This window comes from Ahaetulla prasina, chromosome 1 (assembly GCF_028640845.1).
Source record: "Ahaetulla prasina isolate Xishuangbanna chromosome 1, ASM2864084v1, whole genome shotgun sequence".
In the NCBI taxonomy this organism is placed as follows: domain Eukaryota; kingdom Metazoa; phylum Chordata; class Lepidosauria; order Squamata; family Colubridae; genus Ahaetulla; species Ahaetulla prasina.
In genome coordinates, this window is record NC_080539.1 from 100,946,200 (window position 1) to 100,967,958 (window position 21,759).

The 21,759-nt window shown below is 33.7% G+C and overlaps 1 protein-coding gene across 9 annotated transcripts in view; it reads right to left on the reverse strand.

The window, feature by feature from the left end:
• The window catches only part of ADGRG6 (adhesion G protein-coupled receptor G6), a 107,755-nt gene that overhangs the window by 61,371 nt on the left and 24,625 nt on the right, over positions 1–21,759 (reverse strand). For all 9 annotated transcript variants that reach the window (XM_058170603.1, XM_058170594.1, XM_058170611.1 and 6 more), the window contains 3 exons: positions 10,953–11,294; positions 7,125–7,745; positions 3,760–3,828 (listed from right to left, as the gene is read on the reverse strand). In XM_058170603.1, the coding sequence (XP_058026586.1) occupies positions 3,760–3,828; positions 7,125–7,745; positions 10,953–11,294 (1,032 nt within the window). The remainder of the gene's footprint in view (positions 1–3,759; positions 3,829–7,124; positions 7,746–10,952; positions 11,295–21,759) is intronic.

Genomic DNA, 21,759 nt, shown 5'->3' on the forward strand with positions numbered 1-21,759 from the left:
CAAAGGGAGTAATGGGAACTGAGCTGTGTTCTCATTTGCACTCATTCAAACCCATTCAGAATAAAATCTGTATTAAAGGCCTATTTCACCTGCCAACAGAGATGCATTTTTAATTTAAATAAACCTACAAAGTGACTCGGTTAACAGCTTATGGAATGAAGATGACAGCTAATCTCTTTAATTATTTCAGCTTGGTTAGACTAATGTCTACCTGTAAGTCTATAATAGTATTTTTTTTTCTTCTAGGAAAAGGGAGAAGAAACAGCACAAAATATATAGGCTTTAAATACTTGTGTTGAAATACTTAAAAAGATAGAGATGACTAATTATGATACATACATTAAAATTTTTGATTATTAATGAGACAAATTTTGAGGATTTCTCTGTAGAATGATCAGAATTATTGATGTTGCAATATCTTCAACTATGTAGCATAGTATTAACTACGTAGCATAGCATTAAAAGAACTGCAGAATAAGAGAGAATATTTATAGATTGAATATGAAAAAAAATTATAATAAGAAACCATCAAATTTCAATTTCAGATTGAACTATTAAACAGATTCCAATTGACATTATCCTTTCACAAACTCAGCAACTTGGAAATTAAAATGCTAAAACTAAATGCTAATAGTAAGAATTTATTTAAGAGTCTTCTCATCATTCCTATCACCCATCTCCTCCCATTTATGACTGCATGACTGTAACTTTGTTGCTTGTATTCTTACAATTTATAGCTAACATCAAAAACATCATTAAAAAAGGACAACAAAGACTGTTCTTTCTGCGCCAACTCAGTAAGCTCAAACTGCCCAAGGAGCTGCTGATCCAATTCTACAGAGGAATTATTGAGTCTGTCATTTGCACCTCTATAACTGTCTGGTTCGGTTCTGCAACCCAACAAGAAAAACACAGACTTCAGAGGATAATTAGAACTGCAGAAAAAATAATTGCTACCAACCTGCCTTCCATTGAGGACCTGTATACTGCACGAATCAAGAAGAGGGCCGTGAAAATATTTGCAGATCCCTCGCATCCTGGACATAAACTGTTTCAACTCCTACCCTCAAAACGACGCTATAGAGCACTGCACACCAGAACAACTAGACACAAGAACAGTTTTTTCCCGAAGGCCATCACTCTGCTAAACAAGTAATTCCCTCAACACTGTCAGACTATTTACTGAATCTGCACTACTATTAATCGTTTCATAGTTCCCATCACCAATCTCTTTCCACTTATGACTGTATGACTATAACTTGTTGCTGGCAATCCTTATGATTTATATTGATATATTGATCATCAATTGTGTTGTAAATGTTGTACCTTGATGAACGTATCTTTTCTTTTATGTACACTGAGAGCATATGCACCAAGACAAATTCCTTGTGTGTCCAATCACACTTGGCCAATAAAAATTTTATTCTATTCTATTCTATATTGATATTGTTTCCTAGTATGACTCGATTGCTTATTTGTACCCCATGACTATCATTAAGTGTTGTACCTTATGATTCTTGATGAATGCATCTTGTCTTTTTATGTACACTGAGAACATATGTACCAAAGACAAATTCCTTGTGTGTCCAATCACACTTGGCCAATAAAGAATTCTATTCTATTAGGAATTTGGAAATCATAATCATAATCATAATTTCCAAATCTATACTGATCGACTCCCAGAATTCTGAACCATTTCTGCTAAAATATATTAGTCCTTCTGAAATAAGTAGGTCCAAATCCAACCCTAATATTCAACAAATATATATTTTGGATTTCAGCCTGATAAATGCTGACATAATTTATAGTTTTGCAACAGTTCCTATTATTCCAGCAGTTGTTCAGGGAAAAACTGAATCAATTCACCCAATATCTTCTTACACATACCTGATGTATTCTTCAGATGAAACTCTAGAAAGAATGTAGACAAGCACAACAAAGATGAATAGAGGGCTGGAGGCTAAAACCATATGAAGAATGGTTGCAGGGATTGGGTTATGTCTAGTTTAAGGAAAAGAAGGACTAGAGGTGACACGAAAGCAGGGTTCAAATATCTATAAAGTTGCTATATGGTTGCTATAAAGTAGCAACCATTGGAGGTTTTTAAGAAGAGATTGGACAACCACTTGTCTGAAATGGTATAGGGTTTCTTGCTTGAGCAAGGGTCTGGACTAGAAGACCTCCAAAGTCACTTCCAACTCTGTTATTCTGTTGCTTCCTAAATTGCAAAATTGTTGAATGTATGTAATCCATCCCATTCCTTTCACAATTTCATGTTCACAATTGCTTTTTACTTCCTAAATCTCACCATTAGGTTTTTTCAGTGCTAAATTAGGATAACAGAAAGTTGTTAATCTTCAAAAGATTTCCGACTCCCATCACACAAAAACAGGACCATATAACACACATGTAGTAGGATATAGCTACCCAATTAATAAAAACTGAACAGCTACTATCTTGCAGCTACTACCTGACTACATTCCATATCTGACACAACTGTACACAGCAGTACCCTGTCAGCATTTTCTTCATCTAATTTGCAGTATAGTAAAGCCTTCATGATTAAGTCAAAAACAGAAATATGAAAGAAATATATGTATGTCTGTGCCAGAGGAACCAACTTTCCAAACATTCAGAATGAAATTCTTCACTGATCATTTCACAGATAATATAGCTGAAACCATCGTCTAATTGAAACAATTTAGTACATTATTTAATCTCAATCTCTCTCTCTCTCTGTCTCTCACACACACGTTAAATTATTAAATCTAATAACTTTTTCTAAATGCCTAGTGTACTAAGGCATTCAACAAGTGTGAATACGGTTTTTTAGCTATGTGACTTGTCTCAGAAATCATGCCATTATGAATCAGAAAATTAATGAAATTCTTGTGCTATATTATCCTGCAAAATATTAAAGGAGATAAGCAGTGATGTGGAATCAATGGTAAAGATAAATGGGCAAAGTCTAGTTTGCAATTCAAATCTGGAACTACCTGCCCCACAGATGTTCAACTAACAGTCATGACAACCTATTTCTTTTTTAATATTAAGAACTAATATAACCCAAAGTATTAAGAAAATTCATAAAGAAAAAGAGAGAAAAGGAGAAATAAAGAACAAAACTAAAAGTATAGAAAGGAAGAAAGTAGTAGAGAAAAGGAAAAAAGATGTGAGACTTTGTTATATTTGTATTGTCTAAATTTGATTTTTATGAGCAGCATAATATAAGAAAGCAAAAAAAAAAGGCCAAAATAAAAGGAAAACCTTTCTGCTTGGTCTATAGAGGAAACAACATGGGTTTCCCACAGAAAGTCTATGTATAATTTCTATACTATACAGAATAAAACATGAATCAAGAACATGAATCAAGATAAATTACCACAAGTCACACTACTTACCTAGCATAAATAAACTAAAACTGCATAACACTTAAGGAGAATGCTGCAATTCATTAGTTTGGTCATACTCTTCTTGTGTCAAAATAAAAAGGACACTTCTGAAATTTACTATAGCAACAAACTGAATGAGGAAAAAAATAAGCTAGAGCCTTTTATACTGGAAGTGTTGATTATCTATAAAATTTAAAATATGTAATAGAAAACATAGATTTATTTTTCTTTTCCTTACACATTTGGTTTGTCCACTTCTGACTCAGCTATCATATTCCTCCTCTGTATACTTTCCATTTAAATCTTAAAGCCTATAAGAAAAGATAGGAATAAATTCTGAATCAGCAGACTCATGTAGGTTTCTTACCTTGGCAAAGGTTTCCTGTGGTGGTACAGCCCGTTGGTTCAACTGTCGGCAAGGGTACAAGATATGAGCCTTTGAAAAAAGGAGAGACTGTAAACAGGACTTGTCTTTGAATGAGAAATTCAGTGAGATAGCTAAAGAAACTTCTGTAGTAAATACAAAGTAAAGACAAAAAGCGTTAGAAGATCACTAAATAAAACAAATGTGCTGAATATAACAGTAGATACTATAGAGTCAGCTGTTAGACTTGTTCATTTCTGTGTATGAAATTAGTTGTGGCAGCAGAGAGGAGAACATCTTGTTTTTCACCACAGATGGCGCAATTTATGGAGGTGGGCTTGGATATACCTCAGAATAATGGCTCCCTTTCTGAGGATATAATTAGAAATTGAGGATTTTCAGCCTTTAAGAAACCATACTTACTTCCTGATGCTATCTGTATGTATAAATGAAATTGCAATTCATTGTTTTTCCCCTTCATGTAAACCAGAATGGTTGTGATAATATGCATAAAAGTTCTGGGTCAAAAAGCAAAAATCCTCATTTTATAAATGGAGAACATTCTTATAAAGGAGAGTATTTGTAGTTCGGTGTTGAAATGAGGGGTCCTTGGTGCTCTCTGAACTTGGTTGTTTTCTTGCAGACGTTTCATTACCCAAACTAGGTAACGTCACTGTTATACAGCTGTTTGTGAAGTATAGCATTTTCTGCTAGCAGAAGCCTTTGTTATCACTTTCTTTCTGAACATTGTAGCAAATTGCTTTTGAAATCATACCATAAAGACTAAAGGCTCCCTTTCATGCACTATATTGCCTAAACAGTATATTGTAGGAGGTGGGTCACGTCAGTAGTACATGTAATGTGCCTCCCAAAGAACCCCATCTCCATAACCTGATCTCTCCTGCCTTCCTCTTCACCCTCTGCCTCATCCTAATGTATTTAATCTTCCATAAGCCAAGTTTATGCGCCTGATGAAATTAACTGCAGCCCACAAAATGTTACACCTTAAATAAAATGGTTAGTCTCAAAAGACTCTATCACCTACTAAAAACCATGAAGCATGAAATACTTGAAAGCTTTTGTGAGTTCTGTTACATAGCAGACATCTAAAGTAATAAAACTTTGAAGTGATATGTACTCCTTACAATTTCCTTGCCCTTCGGAAAAATTTTTAAGATTTCCTGCTTAGGGGCATCTCTACAACATAACGATACAAATTACTTACTAAAACAGTTGAAGAAGAAAGCAAATTCCTTTTTCTTCTAACCTAATCATGTGTGAAGGAACTTTACAAAGCCCATTTCTTTTCACCCGCAAAAGAAGGATCATCCCCACTTTTGAAAACTTCTAGATTGAAAAGTTACTCCACTGGACCTAAAAGTCTAAAATTTGGCACATGACTCATATCCTTAGTTCAACAGGGTGGCAGTGTCTAGCCGACCATGACTAATCTTGAAAAACTAAGTTAGACTGGATAGAAATTGGATCACAGGTCACTTCTATTTACTGAGTCAAGGAACAAAGCTCAATTTGAAGAAGATTGTAATTATATCTTCTTAGTAGAGGCTATTCTATCTATCTGATTCTTCAGATTTTTTTTAAAAAAACTTCCAATCTTTTTTGATTGCCCGTGACAATCAGAGGAGAGGTACAAACTTAAGCATTCTTGAATGGTGATTTTGATTTATTTCCTATCTGAATTACGTGACTTTTGAAACAGTTTGTGATTAACTGGAGTGTTGTTCAAATCACTGAATCACAGTCTGAATCTAATCGCACCTATTGGTATGTGATCAGCATATACTCTTAATAAAAACCAAGGATGTATTGAAATTAAGTAGATGGGAAGAAGAACGTTTTGATCTAAATTAGTTTCCTTTACAAGAGAATTTCAGGAAAAAAATAAAATGTTCATCTCGCTATAAAGGTATCATCAACTTCATGTTAGTCCTCAGTTGTTGCATGTATACAATGCCCTACTGTCAGAATCTGTCCAATTTTACAATCACAACAACCGTACAAGGTAGATCAAGGATCAAATATACAGTGCAGAGTTGTTTATTTCCTTAAAATGGTTAACTATTATTTTGCTATTTGTCTGTGGCAATCACGGGTTGCTAGAGGCAAAATGGCAGGTGGGTCAGAGCAACTGAACTTTTGTCCCTTTTCCGTGTGTGCCACATGCATGTTCAAAAGGCTGTGCTCACACTGATGCCCCTGCCCTCTTGCCCTCTTTGGATATGCTTCTGCAAAATGCCATGTTCAAAAGCATTCCTTTAATGGTGAATGCCCCTCTGCCCTCTGAAGACTCCAATGTAATAAGCTCCAAGCTTAAAATGAATCTAGAAGAACATTTTTTGCATGGAGAGGTTTTTAGGATCCTTCAAATATAAGGGCAATGCTTAGCCTTTTTTATCCAGCTTGTAATTGGTAGTAGGAATAATCAAGATAGGTGTGGAGCAACCTTATTTTCGGTCTGAAAATACCATATTTCTGCATTCTGGACTTCATTCCACACAGCTCTGTCAGTTTCTAACCAAAGCTGGAAGACTTTGGTTAGAAACTTTATTTCAGTGCTTTATGAAATAAGTTAGGTAAAGGATGATAAAGGTCTCTCTTCTGTGGGCTTTTTCATAAGAAGTATAGTTTGATTGCTAGCAAGACACTGATTGCTTAGAAAAACAAAACCTTGTTTATACATTTTGTTTCTATATTCATAACTTATTTTTGAATGGGTAGCATGCAAATAAATGAATAGATTTAGTTTAAGAACATGAATGTATAGAGAAACATAATACAACACTTAATGCTATTATTTTTGTTACTGGTTTTAGCCTGTGTAATACTTTTCAATAAAGAATAAAATGTAACAATTTGATGATTGTTAAAATTATAACATTGTGCATTCAGTTCATTGTAAAATTTCTTTGAAAAATCTCTTGAAATCAGTTTTTGCTGCAGTGGTTAAGGGGCTGAACTGGTCAGGAGAGACCCTGATTTTAAGGATCAGCCATGGAAACTCACTGAGTGACTTTTGGACAGTCACTGTTTCTCAGCCCAGCTACTTGATCACGTTGTTATTGTGGGGAAAAATAAGAGAAAGGAATATTTTGTGTAACATCTTAAGCTTCTGAACAAAACAGTGGGATATAAATTGAATAAACAAATAAATATATTATTAAGGTTCTGAATTCACAAAAGTTACCTACAGAATAATACATTTATTATGGTATATGAATCTTATAGCCAAACAAGATTGAGAAAATGGAGTTTGGGGATCTTAATTCATTTTCACTATAAACAAAGTTTCTTTCTGACCTAAATCAACTTAACAGCTATGCCAAAGAGAAAAGCCTAAAGAAACTCACCACAACTCAAGTTGTTCTCCGCTTTTAGAAATGTTGTTGGAATACTCCAGAAATCATTTTCCCAGTCAATAATGTTACCTTTCTCATCACAGGTGAGGTTGAAAAGTGATTGGGAATTCATTGTAAAATTCCAAAGCCGGAAGTTGTACATATCTCCAGGTAGAGGGTTTATGTCTTCTCTGTCAGAACTCAGAACCAATTTTCCATTACCAGGAATCACTTTTCCGTAAGTATTTAAACAATGGACTGTTTTATACGTCTCTTTGATATTTATCCCTACTATGCCTGATGAGCTATCCCAAACAATGCAAAGCTCTTCAAATGTTTCTGTGAAAATGTTGTCATCTGGACCAATGTCAAGTGCATCATTTAAAAAACACGGTGAGTCTGAGATAAAAATGAAGTGCCCCTGTTTTGTTTTGCCAAAGCTGAAGAATTCCACAGAGGAATCACCGTAAGTGAAAGCCTTCCATTCATAGTTATTACTGTTGTTTGCTCTTGCTTCAAAGCAGAGGGTGAACTGATTAAGTTCTGGGACTTGGATAGAATTTGCCAGAGACACAGAATCAGAATCTAGAAATTGCGGAATGACAACCTTTTGATTCTTCAAAGATACAGCAACTAGAATATAGATAGAAAATATTTTCAGAATCAACTACCATCAACTTTTATTAAAAGTAATATAATACTTTTAATCAATGCATAATTAAACTTATCAGTCAGAAATATATGCAAGGGTATTTTTGTAGTCAATTAACTTATAATATGACCATTTGATTTCTACAAAATATGAATAAGTTACTTGCAAAAAATGTTTCATGTACTTGAATGAATGAATGAATGAATGAATATTTTAATTTGTATACCACCCTTCTCCCGAAGGACTCAGGGCGGTGAACAGGCAGATAAAATACAAATACACACAATAGTTAAAAACATCCCTTAAAAAACTAATTTAAATTTGCCCAAATGTTAAAATAACACACTCCCCCATAAAATTACAAAACTTTAAAAATCCATCAAATTCAATTAAAATTCAAAGGTAAAAATCAAGCTAGTCCAGCCATACGAAATAAATAAGTTTTAAGTTCGCGGCGAAAGGTCCTAAGGTCAGATAATTGTCGAAGTCCGAGGGGAAGTTCGTTCCACTTTACCTGTTGTACCAGACAAAGCAGTAAACCAGTAACCTGAAACAGCCCTTTCATTTCTTTATGCATTGCTCCCAATGGATTATTTTATACGATTACATTAAACTGAAGAAATTAATACCAGACATCTTTTTCAGAGTGTGCAGAGTGTGCCCTGCCATGTTATTTCACAAATAAAAGCTCTTTGTTTACAAACTTTTGAATTTCAGTTGAATAAATCTATTCACATTTCATCGCAAAACAACTTACTAAATATACCCGCAGTCACATCTGGCTGCCATATCCTCTGCATCTATACTTAGGAATGAATCTGAGTATTTTAATTGAACTTTATTTTGCAGTAAGCATACATAACATAGTAGCAATAATGCTGATCAATGTTTAACACTTAAACTTCATATTCATTTCTATCTATCTTGCCAAACCTGATTCTGAAGTCATTTGTGATTGATTCCATTGATCCCACTTGATATACATTGTGTTAGTTACAAATATTAACAGATTGATTAAAGGTTCCTATAGGAAACACTGCTGCATAAATATCCCATTTCTTTCTCCACAAATAATACAAATGTAGCCACATCATCAAGCAGAGGAAAGTGACAGCTTTAACTTACTGGGGAGGGGGAGTCATGAAAGAGCACTTAATAGCAATAGCACTTAGACTTATATATCACTTCATAGTGCTTTACAGAAGTTTACAGAGTCACCATATTTTCTCCAATAATCTGGGTCTTCATTTTACCGACCTCAGAAGGATGGAAGGCTGAATCAACCTTGAGCTGGTGAGAATCAAACTGCTGGACTGCTGGCAGCTGGCAGTCAGCAGAAGTAGTCTGCAGTACTGCATTCTAAACACTGCACCACCACAGCTCTTAATTGTGTCTTGTTACTACATTTTTACTGATAAAAGATTTAGGTACCATGTAAGTCAATTTGTTCTGAGTCTGATTTACCATAGCAACAAGAAACTATTTCTTGCCTGTTAATACTTTTTGGAAATCTGTTTGTTTGTCAAAACAAGCAAACCAAAAGAAGTGAATACTAATCCCCAGAAGAGAAAAATTGAAAAAAAAGCCTTTACCAATCCAGTTATGTAACAATGGTAACCTGATGCAAATAATTTTAGCAGTAGCTCGAGAGAGAAAGGACAAGCATTCTGTCAGTAATTTCACAAAAAACATAGTGTCAAAATTATCAACATTTTCCCTCCTGATATAAAAACATTTAATTTTTTTGAGGAATTCCTGCTATTGATAATTACTTTTCAAGCAATATCTGTAACATTTTTTTAATGTGCCATCAATTTTTATACCTAGCTATATTTGTAAATGGCAAACATGTATTAAAAAGTAACTAATCTCAATGTGCAACCGGATCTAGATACCTTTCCCCCCTACGGTGTACAATTTACATTTTCCTTGAAAAGTTGGAAAAGTCTATTAAAAAAGCAATTAATACAGCTTTTATACAATGTTGTGGGAACAAGACGGGGAATGGCTACAGGCTCAGCTAATCAAAAGCTAACTTAAATTAGATCAATGGAGCTAATTTGTTGCTATGGGGTAGCTTTTTATTTAATTATAACTAGGGTTTAATTTTTACTTAGTGAAACAAAAGTCTTATTTCATTAATGAAATAGTGATATGCAGTCTTATTTCATTAATCTGATTTCCTGATGACTAATTCCCTTCAAGCATTTTTAAAGAAAAACTTCTATATCATCTTACTCTTGAAAGGTTGTGATGTGCAATTAGAAAGCTTAAGGAAATCCACTGCATTCCTATTTGCTTACTCAGCACATACTATAATCTCATAGTATATTACAGGATATATATGCAAATAATCCTTGCCTTAAAACCACAACTGGAATCAGAATTTCCACTGCCAAGCAAGGTAATTAAGTGAGTCACACCTGATTTTATGACCTTTTTTTGCCACGGTTGTTAAACAACTGTAGTTGTTCAGCAAATTACATGGTTGTTAAGCAAATCCCGCCTTATCTATTTATCGCTTGTCAGGAACTCACTGGGAAGGTCGCAAATGGTGATCACATGAACCTGGGACACTGCAAACGTTGTGAATGCATACCAGTTGCCAAGTGTCCAAATTTTGATCATGTGATCATGGGGATGTTGTGACAATTGTAAGTGTGAGGATCAGTTATAAGTCACTTTTTCAATGCCACTGTAACTTCAAATGCTAAGTTGAGGACTACCTGTACAGTACAGGATTTAGACAACCACGAGAGGGCAACCAAAAATTACTGGTAGATATTTGGTTTATGTTGCTGCCATCTGCTCCTCATCTAGAATTTTGCAGCTCATTATGGTGCCCTATCTTGCAGTACAGTAACCCTATAACTAGATCTATATTATTTTCCACATCACAGATACAGAAGGCCTGAAGTACAGGGAAATACAGAGAGTTGCAAACTTGAGACCCTCTTCATGATCCAGAGAAGATCTGAATAAAGAACCATATCTCTTCATCTGCTGTGCAACACAATTTCTTTAACTAAGAGAACTCCGATGGATTTAAGTCAATGGTTTGGATACTTTACCTAACCTAGCTAAATAATAGCATTTTACTTTTACTATCACATAGATATTATCAAATCACAATTTCAGAAGTTTACATGTAATCAACAGATTGGAAACAGCAAGAAGCGTATACTTACTTCGGGTATAAGTGGCACTGAAGCCTTTTTTTTGAATACTAAAGTCACTTTTAAAAGTTAGAATCATTTCATTCCTAGATGAGTTAAATGATAAACCTTTGGCAGTCATACCACAATAGGAATCTCTTTTGTCTCCAGTGTCCAAAGTTACATGATCGTACGTACAACCAGAAGCTTCTTCAATATCAAAATCAACAAATGTTATCTGAATGATGTATCCAGAAGGAGCCCTGATGGTCCACTTGCATGCCTGATTGTTGGGATAATTATTGGGGAAGCAAGGAGAGGTAAAACTTCCTGTGGGATTGGACAGCACCATACGACACTCTGAGCATTCTTGAGCTTTGGAACAAACAAACAAAAGAACAGAGAAGAATTGGTTAACATAACAAAGTATAATTTACCACAGTGTATATATTCTTGATCATTTTATGCACAATCAAGAAATATTTATGTCAGAGTATATTCATCAACTGGAATAGGACATGGTAACAAGGTCAGCCAATATATAGGCATAGCAACTAAGTCAGCCAATGAGGGCTGTTTGGGAGCTGAGACAGACTGAGCATGTCTTAGTCTACAGCTTTCATCTGTGCAGAGAAACTGAAACTAGTCTGCTCTGCTGAAATGAAACTAACTGGTCTCTCCTGCCTTAGGTTTTGCTTTTAACTGCTACTTTATTGAAGAAGAATCTATATTAGTATTGTACATTTATCTTCATGTATTATTATGTATTTAAAGAAAGTTAATGAATCCTGCTGAATCAATTTGCCTGTGTGTGCTTTCTGGATTAGATTTTTGCAAGAAACTCTGATAATTTACAATTAACTGAACTTGGTCTCCTTCAGATATAGCCATAACTCTATACATCTATCGTTCTATACATGAACAATATGTAATTCATAAACCAGATAAATATATTTAAATAGCATTTAATAAATACGTAGGTGAGTATCATAAAGCTTCATTTACATTAGTTAATGCTGTAACTTCATCTACCCTTACCTGGCTGTAAATTCCTTTAATCATGGGAATTTTCCTCTGAATAAACATGCAAGAGCCTTACTACATTGTAAACAACATTTCATAATTTGTACTTTATATGTTTCCAGCATAATTGTTAACTGGCTGCTAAAACATATTTTTATTTCCAGTGTTAGATGTTTTATTTATTTGTTTTTATCCTGCTTTTAATTTAAAAGAAGCCTCAAAGAGAAGATTTAATAGAACATGCTATTAAAGTACATAAAAATTTGCAAAACTGAACATATTATAATAAACGATTTTAAACATTTTGACATTTCAGCAACAACAATATACAAAATAAAATACAAATGAAAAATCTTTCTGTAGATTTAGATCCTAAAGGCAGAAATTCCATTTAGATTCCCATAAGAATTTTGGAAATATATTACATGTAGGGGACCCTCTCTGCCTATCAGCAGGGTATTTGTCCAAACCCAGGATGAAATGTGACTAACTTTGGTGGAGGAGAACAAGCTGACAAAATAAATATTGAGTTTGAAAATGGGCCAGATCTGGATAGGAGATATACAGAAAAAAAATACCTCAATACCATCCAAGACAGAAGCAATTTGGCAGCAAACTACTATATCTTAAGCACTCTTGGTCACATGAGCCAGCATGGACCATCTGCAGCCTACCCTATGCTCCTCAGTATATTTACATAATTAAAAAAAACAAAAAACCCTCAATGCAACAAGAGGACAGCAGAAAAATCTTTCAAAAAAATATGCTTTTAAGAGCTTTTTAAAGCTGCTGAGTTTAGAGATATGAAGATTTGGGAAACATACTATTTTCTGGATAGCAACAAAGAAAACTCGCTTGCAAGTGATCAAAGGATACGCTCACAGAAACAGTAGATGGACTCCCCAGATGACCCTTAGTAGGGGATTTCATATAAAAGAAGGCATTGTTTCAACTTATGGACTCAAGTTATGAGGAGCTTTCAAGGTAATAATGGAAACTTTGTATCTCATCCATAAAAAATTGCCAACATATGTAGTACCAGCTGTGTAATTGGTATAATTTAGACTAACTGAGCTGTTTCTGTAGATGAACCTGGCTGCTGAATTCTGTATTAATACAAAACAAACTCCATGTAGATCACTACAGATAGAATTGAAGTTTGCCAATACAGGCTTTACATTTTAATAGTGTTCTTTCAAAAAAAAAAAAAGGATGCACTTTGCATTTTTTTATTGAATGTTATAACTGTCTCAATCTGGAGAACAAGAGAAGGATTTAGAGCTAGAAACTCTCCCAAACTATATAACTGTTCATACATATCCAACACACGCATAAAATCAAGTAATATTTTTTTTAAAAAGTCTAAGGAATGTGATAAACATTTGACTAAATTTACTTATATTTAATATACAGGTAGGCCTCAGCTTATGATCACAAGTGAACCCAAAATTTCTGTTGCTAAACAAAACAACTGTTACTTTCTTAATGTAGATAAGTAATGCAATATAGTGGAGTTTTGCCCCATTTTACAACCTTTCTTGCCACAGTTGTTAAGTTAGTAACATTGTTTTGGCTTCCCCATTGACTTTGCTTCTCAGAAAGTTGCAAATGTTGATCACATGACTCCAGGACCCTGCAATTGTCATAAATATGCATCAGTTGCCAAGCATCTGAATTTAGATCACATGACCACAGGGATACTACAATGGTCATAAATATGAAAAACAGTAATTAGTTGCTTTTTTTAGTGCCGTTGTAACTTCAAATGGACATTAAATGAACTGTTGTAAGTCAAAGGCTACCTGCACTTTTCTATATATGTAGTGGCAATATGGAAGACCATTCTATTTTGAGGAGTTTGGTGAGACATTTTGTTTTTCCCTTCATTAAGAACATTCTACCAGTGTCTTGCATTGCAGACCATGGAAGCAGGGCCATGAAGTCTTAGAGCCAGTTTGTAATAAAAGTCCTAAAACTGTCCTTGAAGTCTGAGACTCTGCGTAGACTTGAATGCTCAGTGTTATATACCCAGGGCCAATTGGGGTCTCTCTGCTGCTTGAAAAGGAGATCCCAGCAGCTGAAGGGAGAAAATCTTGCTTGGTATTTTAAGCTTTCATATGTTTTTGTTTAATATGCCTGCTACAGTTAAATAATAAGGCTTGAAAACTCCTTATGCTTACTGTTTCTAGATCCAAAAGGACCAATTGCCTGGGTATCTGATCATTGCCCTGGCACTTGGCAAAACACATTTCTGTCTAACTACTCTTGTTTCCATTATGTCCAAATATCAATTTATACATTGTCACTCTCAGTTCTCTCTTTTTAAGGATCTGTCCAACTCATCCACTCATGATTTTCTCAGTCTTTCCCTTCCTCCTTTCTTTATGTATTCATTCATTCTCTTTATGACCAAATCACTGCAACGGAGTTTTTTTTTTGATTGCTCAATCATTCAGTCTGCCTTCATTCAACATCAATTCAGTTTCCAATCCCACTGCATTTCATTTTAGTTTTATGATTCTTCTGAAATACCTGACTCAATTACAAATAATGAAATTGGTAGAGCTGCACTCTTATCAGTCAGAATTTTAGCTTTTTCTGATAAACATTCATTTCTCACAGCAAGCCACAAACTACCCATATATTCTAGCAGCTTTTATACCTCTTGAAATATTTCCATTATCCGTCTTCAGTAAATATTCCATAAAATGTTTGTTTTTATCTAATATTTTGCCATTTGCAACATTACCACCTTGCAATTGTTTGTTCCCTGTCAAATTATATTGACCAACAAAAACTCTTTTTTTCCATAATAACTTTCTGGGCAAGGTTAACAGTGAAAACAGTAAAAAGAACAAAAAGAACATAAAATCATAATTGGCCTTGAATTTACAATTTGACAGTATTTTATATTTTCTGCTGATACCTAATTCCATCTTTAACTTGTGAGCAATTATTTTTGAAAGCCTGCTTCTAGCTGAAGCTCATTTTGCAGCTATAGCAGAGAAATACTTGTAAAGTCATTTGCTGAAGAGAAGTTAAAATTGTGGATATTAATTGTAAGCAAGTAATATTTTGCAAGATATCTGGCAAGCAATTACATGCTGAATGATTGTGACCCAAATAATTAATTACAGTCATAGTCAAAAACATTACAAGGGTAGAAATTTCAGAACCTGACTTTCAAACTCTCACCCCACCCCACCTCGCGCCTACATTTTTCCATCCGCACTGGTTAATATTAGGACAGATTTTTCCAGAGTGGAAAAAAAAACACCTTAAATGTTAGACCCAATTCTGTAAATAATTATACTTTGTCACTCAGAGTATAGTGGTGATTTGGTGGAAATACATTCTCATGAACTATTACTGTTCACATGTACTGTATATCTCTAGAAGAGTACTAACAAGAAAAGAAGTTCCATTGCCATGACTCAGCTTCCAGATAAATCTAGAAAGTAATAAACTATCTAGATTCTAAAGTATTTTACATTTTAATTACAACTGCCTTGCACAATTATTATGCCACAGTTTCTTAAATGTTCTTACAAATCACAGAGTAAGAGGAATGTCTGCGAGATGTTCAAAAGACTGTAGCTGGTTATCTTTTTTCAATCTGAGAGAGCATATTTAGAACTGGAAACACTTGGATTTGCATGTATAAAATTTGTGGAAAATGAGAGAAAGATTTGGTAAGGGCCTAAATGTCTAACATTTCTTTATATAGCTAGTTTGGAAAGGATAAGTCCTGTTATGATTTACGGACAAGGCTAGAGACAACACTTAACTTTTCTCTAACTAATATTACTTTTTGGAAATAAGGTACCATACTTTTTAAACCCATGTATTTGAAAACACTAAACAGCAGAATATAGCTCCAATTTTTAAAATTAAATGTTTTACAGACATTATCTCCTTAACAATTATGTATGGAGAAAAGAATACAATAGCTCTTCCTATTGCCAAATAGAGCCCAAATCAACACTAATCTCCAACAATGTTGGGAGACAATGTATTACCAAATGTTTCCAGAATTATAGTTTTTTGCATTGCTTTTAATTCACTTACAGCACTGATTTAAAAAAAACACACCTGAATTCATTATTTGGAAAGCATCTATTTTATTTCACTTTAATAAAAATTAATTTCAAACAAAAAGTGAAGTAATCAGTGTGATAGTTTCTTATTTGTTCACCTTTTTTCTCATTTTAGGCTGCCATTAATATTTTTTTTTAAACATAATGACCATCAATTTTCTACTTTCTAGAAGCAAAAAAAACAAACAAACTATCAATACCAAGATCATCTTCTATCAAAACTTCCTTACATTTTTTTCAAAAAAGCATTTGCTTCTATTAGTAACAATTTGAATAGCTATTTTGTGATTTTCAAATTTACATGAAAGAATAAAGAGGACTGTTCTCTCCAGAACACTTAATAAAATTTTATTAAACATATAGCTTTTGGCATTAAAGTTAAATGTCAATCTTTGGTCATTCCAAATCTTAAAATTATACTGCTATATATGGCTATGTATAAATGCAGTGGAACTTATTCCATGACGTTGGCAAGTAATAATGTAATCTTCTGGGATAGTATTAGTGCTCCAAATATTAACAGCGCTATTTAATTGATGTTATTTTATGTACTATACGAGGTATCACATCTTGTTATTTTTCATTGTTGTATTCCTTTCATCTGCCTAATTGGACTCCCTTAACCCGGAAGAATATAAATCCTTTAGTCTGGATTGGAAATAATGTATAGGCCTCATGCATTTTTTTTAAATAATTCAATGAAAGACAGAATTATGCAGTCATAAAATTATTCAACTGCATTTTGGTCACTGATGATAGGAAACAAAGGCACCATTATTGCTAGTCCCACCAGCTTGCTTTATATCTATGTGCTGATATTTTGTGCTTTAGAGAAAACTCAACTGCTTAAAGCATATAATAGTAAAGGATTCAATCCCCCTAAAATGTCCTGAATGTGCTATCCCAAAATAAATGCTTGCGGGGAGAAAAAATCTTTATAATGTGCAGCATTTAGAGTGAAGAATACAGACTGATGGCATAGAAATTATCACTCAAAATCACCTGAAGAATTTTCAGCTTAACACAGTTTAGCTATCTAACATGTTGCTTTAAAGCACAAATGAGTAACCTTTAATTCACTAGTCTCATTAGATCTCTGATGCACAAAACTAATGGCAGGTGGTTGTTTTTTTTTTGGTTTTTTTTTGAGGTGAGAACCACATGACAACATAAAATACAATATGCCCTTCATAGTTAAGCAACAAAAGGACCTCACCAAATTTAACACAGAGATATCTGCAACTGGAGAGGGGGATTCAAGATGAGGTGCCTATTATGAACAGGCCTGTTCCACCCACCCTCTGTCCATCCACAAATACGGTACACGCTTTGACCACCAAAATTTCCTGAACTGAGTATTTCAAAAGAAGACATTTTACACAGAAACAATTTGAAACACAAATGGGCCAGACCTAGAAAAGGTCATCTGGCTCATAATATGCAGGAATACAGATTAAGCTACTCCAGGCAGATGGTTATCTAGCCTTCACTTGAACACATTAAATGAAGTAGTTTCACAACTGAAGTGCTCTTATTGTTATGAGGTATTTTTCAACAGAATTGCAATTTGTTTCCTGTAACTTAAAACCATTCCGTCTTGTTCTCTGGAATGAGTGAGCAAAATGTGATCATCTTCTTTGTGGCATCCTCTCAACTTATCTGAAGAATGCTATCATATTTCCCTTCAGTCACTTCTCTCAAAGTTCCTTCAATCTCCCTTCCCAAGTTTTAATTTCCTGATTTTTCTTCTTACTCTTCTCTCAATGTATCCCAATTTCTCTGATTCATTCTTAAAAAAATGGTACTCAGATGTGGCAATAACCTTTAAGTTAACCTTGAAGGAGATAGTAAAGATCTGCTTAGTTCTGAGAAAGAGTAGACAAGAAAAAATATATATCCTGCCTTGATTCCCTATTGTATAACAGATTACTAATTTTTTGTCTAACAGGCTGCAGAAAGTTAAAACAGGCTCCTCAATGTCTGATTGAGTATCCCTTAATAGTGGTTTTCCTCAGAATAGTGTCCTAGGACCTACTCTTTTTTTGATTTATATAAATGACTTATGTGATCAGCTTAAAAGTAACTGTGTCTTATTTGCTGATGATGTAAAATTGTTTAATACTACTGAAAATTCACTTATTTTTCAAAATGACATTGATCACGTTTTTTAATGGTAATCTATTTGGCAAGTTCAAATTTCAATTAAGAAATGCTTAGTTTTACATATTGGAAAGCAAAACCAGAATGTAAAGTATAAATTAGGTGGTACTGATCTTTATTTTGCTAAGGACCCATTCAAGACCCATCTTGAATGATTTATATTCTAAAGTTCATTGCAGCAGCATTACTAAAAAGGCACTAAAATTGTAAATTTAATTTTACTAAGTTTCTTTTCTAGAAATATTGTATTGCTCACTAGAATTGTGGAATTCTTACCATGTATCGGACATTAATGCAATCAAGCGAGTTCAGAATTATTTTACAAGAAAAGTATTGCACTCTTCTGTCCATAATAGCTTATGCTACTAGGCTTGAAATTCTTGGGTCAGATAACTTAGTATTGCAACACTTGCGATTAGACTTAGGTATTAATTTTGCATACAAAATTGTACATAGTAATGTTTTACCTGTAAATGGCTTTTTTTGTTTTAAATGTAATGTAACACATACAAATAATTGCCTTAAACTTAATGCAAACCACTTTAAACTTGATTGTAAAAAACTGATTTTTGTAATACAGTTGTCGAAGTTTGGAATATTCTACCTGGTTCAGTTATTTCAGCTACTAACTTACCATAGTTTTGCTTGTTTGAATTATTAATTTTTGTTTAACAAATAAACATTGAATATTAAACTGTAGGACTATAGTTGGGGTTGTCCTTCTGGCTTCCCCATTGTCACATACCTAATGACCACAGATAATTTATTTCACAACTGTAGCCAGAAGTGACAAACTGACATAAGTATGCATGGTCATATAATGTTTTACTTTATGACCATATTGCTTAATAATGGAGTTGCTGGTCCCAATTATGGTCAATAAGTAAGGACAAACAAGCAATTTTTTCAAAAGTTTGCTCCAGGTTTAGCATCATTTTTCTTTTATTTTGAAGTTTTATTGTGTATTAATTTACTAAGGATTCACTCTTAACTCATAAAATATTCAAGTGAGTGACATTATATACAGAAGTTGTATCAGCAGGAAGTTAGTTTTCCTTTATATTTTCCAGTTGTCCAGCCACTATATTTCCAAAAAGTACAGTCTTTGTGGGGGAAAAAAGTAGTCTTTGAGTCTTTCCAACCAACTTGGTTTTCATTTGCTTTGTACTTTAATATGAGACTTTTTATTTGAGCCCATTTACTGCCTTTCTTGTCTTCTTTCTTTTGGAGGGAAGACACCCTGTTACTCACTATCTTCTCAGCAGGATATTTCTTCCCTTTTGGTTTTCTCAGCTTTCAGTTTTCTTTTCCTTTCTGTAAATCAAATTGTCTAAAATGAAGGCACCCTCTGAAATGCCTCTGATGCCAAAGACCAATTTACCTTAAAAGCAAAGTTGCTTGAAAAAAATTACGTATATCTATGTATAATCAAAGATTACAAATGTTTTCCAGGATGATAGGAAATATATGTGTTACTTTTCCTGAAAGACAGAGTGAACTATGAAAGAACAAGTTGTAAAAGCAGAACATATTTTCTGAACTAGAGTTGGGGCCCTGCCCTGCCTGTTTCCCTTGATATTTTGGTTTTCTGCCAGTGAAAATTCAAGTAGAAGCACAATGCATTGACTAACTCAATCCACATCCACAGTTTTGGAAGAGGTCACCCTGAAGGCAGTGTTAGGATTTCCCTCAGAGGAACAGGTAGTATGAAAATCCTGTTACACCCAATGTTATTTGAGAGTATTTTCATTGGCATTCATGCTATAAGTTTTTACAAATAACAAAACCTAGCTGTTAATTTAAATTTTAATTCCATGTTTGTGTAAACTAATTACACTTTTATAAAATTATTAAAGCTCAGTAGACTGAATATGCTTTAATAATTTATACACAACTATGTTTCACTAAATAAAAACTAAACACACAGGAAAATAATGGCCTATGGCCCCATAATTATTTCTGTCTTCTACAAATTAATTTCATTTTGGTGTAATTTATTTTCAAACACTATTGCAAGGGGAAATACCTATTCTTTGTTCAAGGTGCCCTGACAATATTCTTAGTTAGGTTTAGGTTGTATAACTCTATATGTTCTTATAGATTGCATATCATATATTCCAATGGACCTACAAGTTTACTATAATACGCAAGTATGCAAGAAAAATAATGGCAGAAATTATGAAAACAAAATCCAATATGAAACAAATTTATTGTTCTCTACAACAAAATCCTTTTTATGAGACTAAATCTGGTTGTACAACTGTTCCCATGTGGAGATGCACAATCATGAACACTTTTAGAAGCTAAAGAAATATGAGTAATAAGACCCATTATTGAAGGAGAGTTTGCAATAGCATTAACGTTTTTTTTTCTTGTTGAACTGAATATAGGGTCAATATTTGTTTTATTATTTTAAAAGAATTGCAAAATTATGTATCTATTTAATAATATGGCTTCAAATCAAATTTATTCTAAAACTGAGAAGAAATTAATCTCACTTCATTTTAACTTCATTTTAAAGTTAAACTGACTCCATATAGAACGGAAACAGAAGGCATATATGAATAGGATATTGCTTTAAAAATGGCAATTTCCTATTACCCCAAATCCCAAGTAGATAACTTATAAAAGAAGCAAAGACCAAAAAAAATATATCCTGTTGCAATTTGGCTTGCTTTAAGGTCTGATCTACTGTTGCACTTCATATTTCCCTCTAAAACTGCATAACTTTACAACTGAATTGCTTTACAACTTCTGAAACCAAATCTAGGACATTAGCCAAAAGGAAATCTCTGTCCCGATTATGTATTTAAAAGTAATACAGACAGGAAAATGGCATTTAGTTATCTCTGGAGACATACTTTAAAGAGGCTTGGAAAGATTTATTGAAGCAGGATAACAAGTGCACAAAGATTCTTGAAATGAATTAGGAAGTGACTTAAGATATTTTAATGTCTTTTCTGAAATTGACTGAACAAATTGTTTTAAAACAGTGTGTCTATGTAATTTAGCACAAAGTTCCTTATCTTGAACTTTAACACTATGTACAAGCTCAGGATTAGCTACACTAGTTATTATTTTCTCTGGACAGGGGCTCTGCCCCAGCCCCAGCCCCAGCCATTAACGTTTTTGTCTACTTTAAAATACGGTAATTAAAATATCATATGGAACTATGGCATGTTCTTCCTTTTAAAGTTTCCTATCATTTTGGAACTTTATTACTAGTTAAACATATGTTAATATGGCAAATATTTTGTCATATGATATCCATAGCAAAAATTAATAACAGCATTATTACTGAATGGAAGAACAATAGAAAGCTCCATGAGCTACCTGTATACAATTAAATACAGTTATATATTCAGTATGTAAAGGTAGCTCAGGGTTCCTTACTAAGAAAGGGGAATAACTTCTTCCCAGGCTGGCGAAGTACAGAATACAAGTAGTCCTCCGTTTACGACTGCAATTGAGCCCAACATTTCTATGGTTAAGCGAGACATTTGTTAAGTGAGTTTTGCTCCATTTTACGACCTTTCTTGCCATAGTTGTTAAGTGAATCA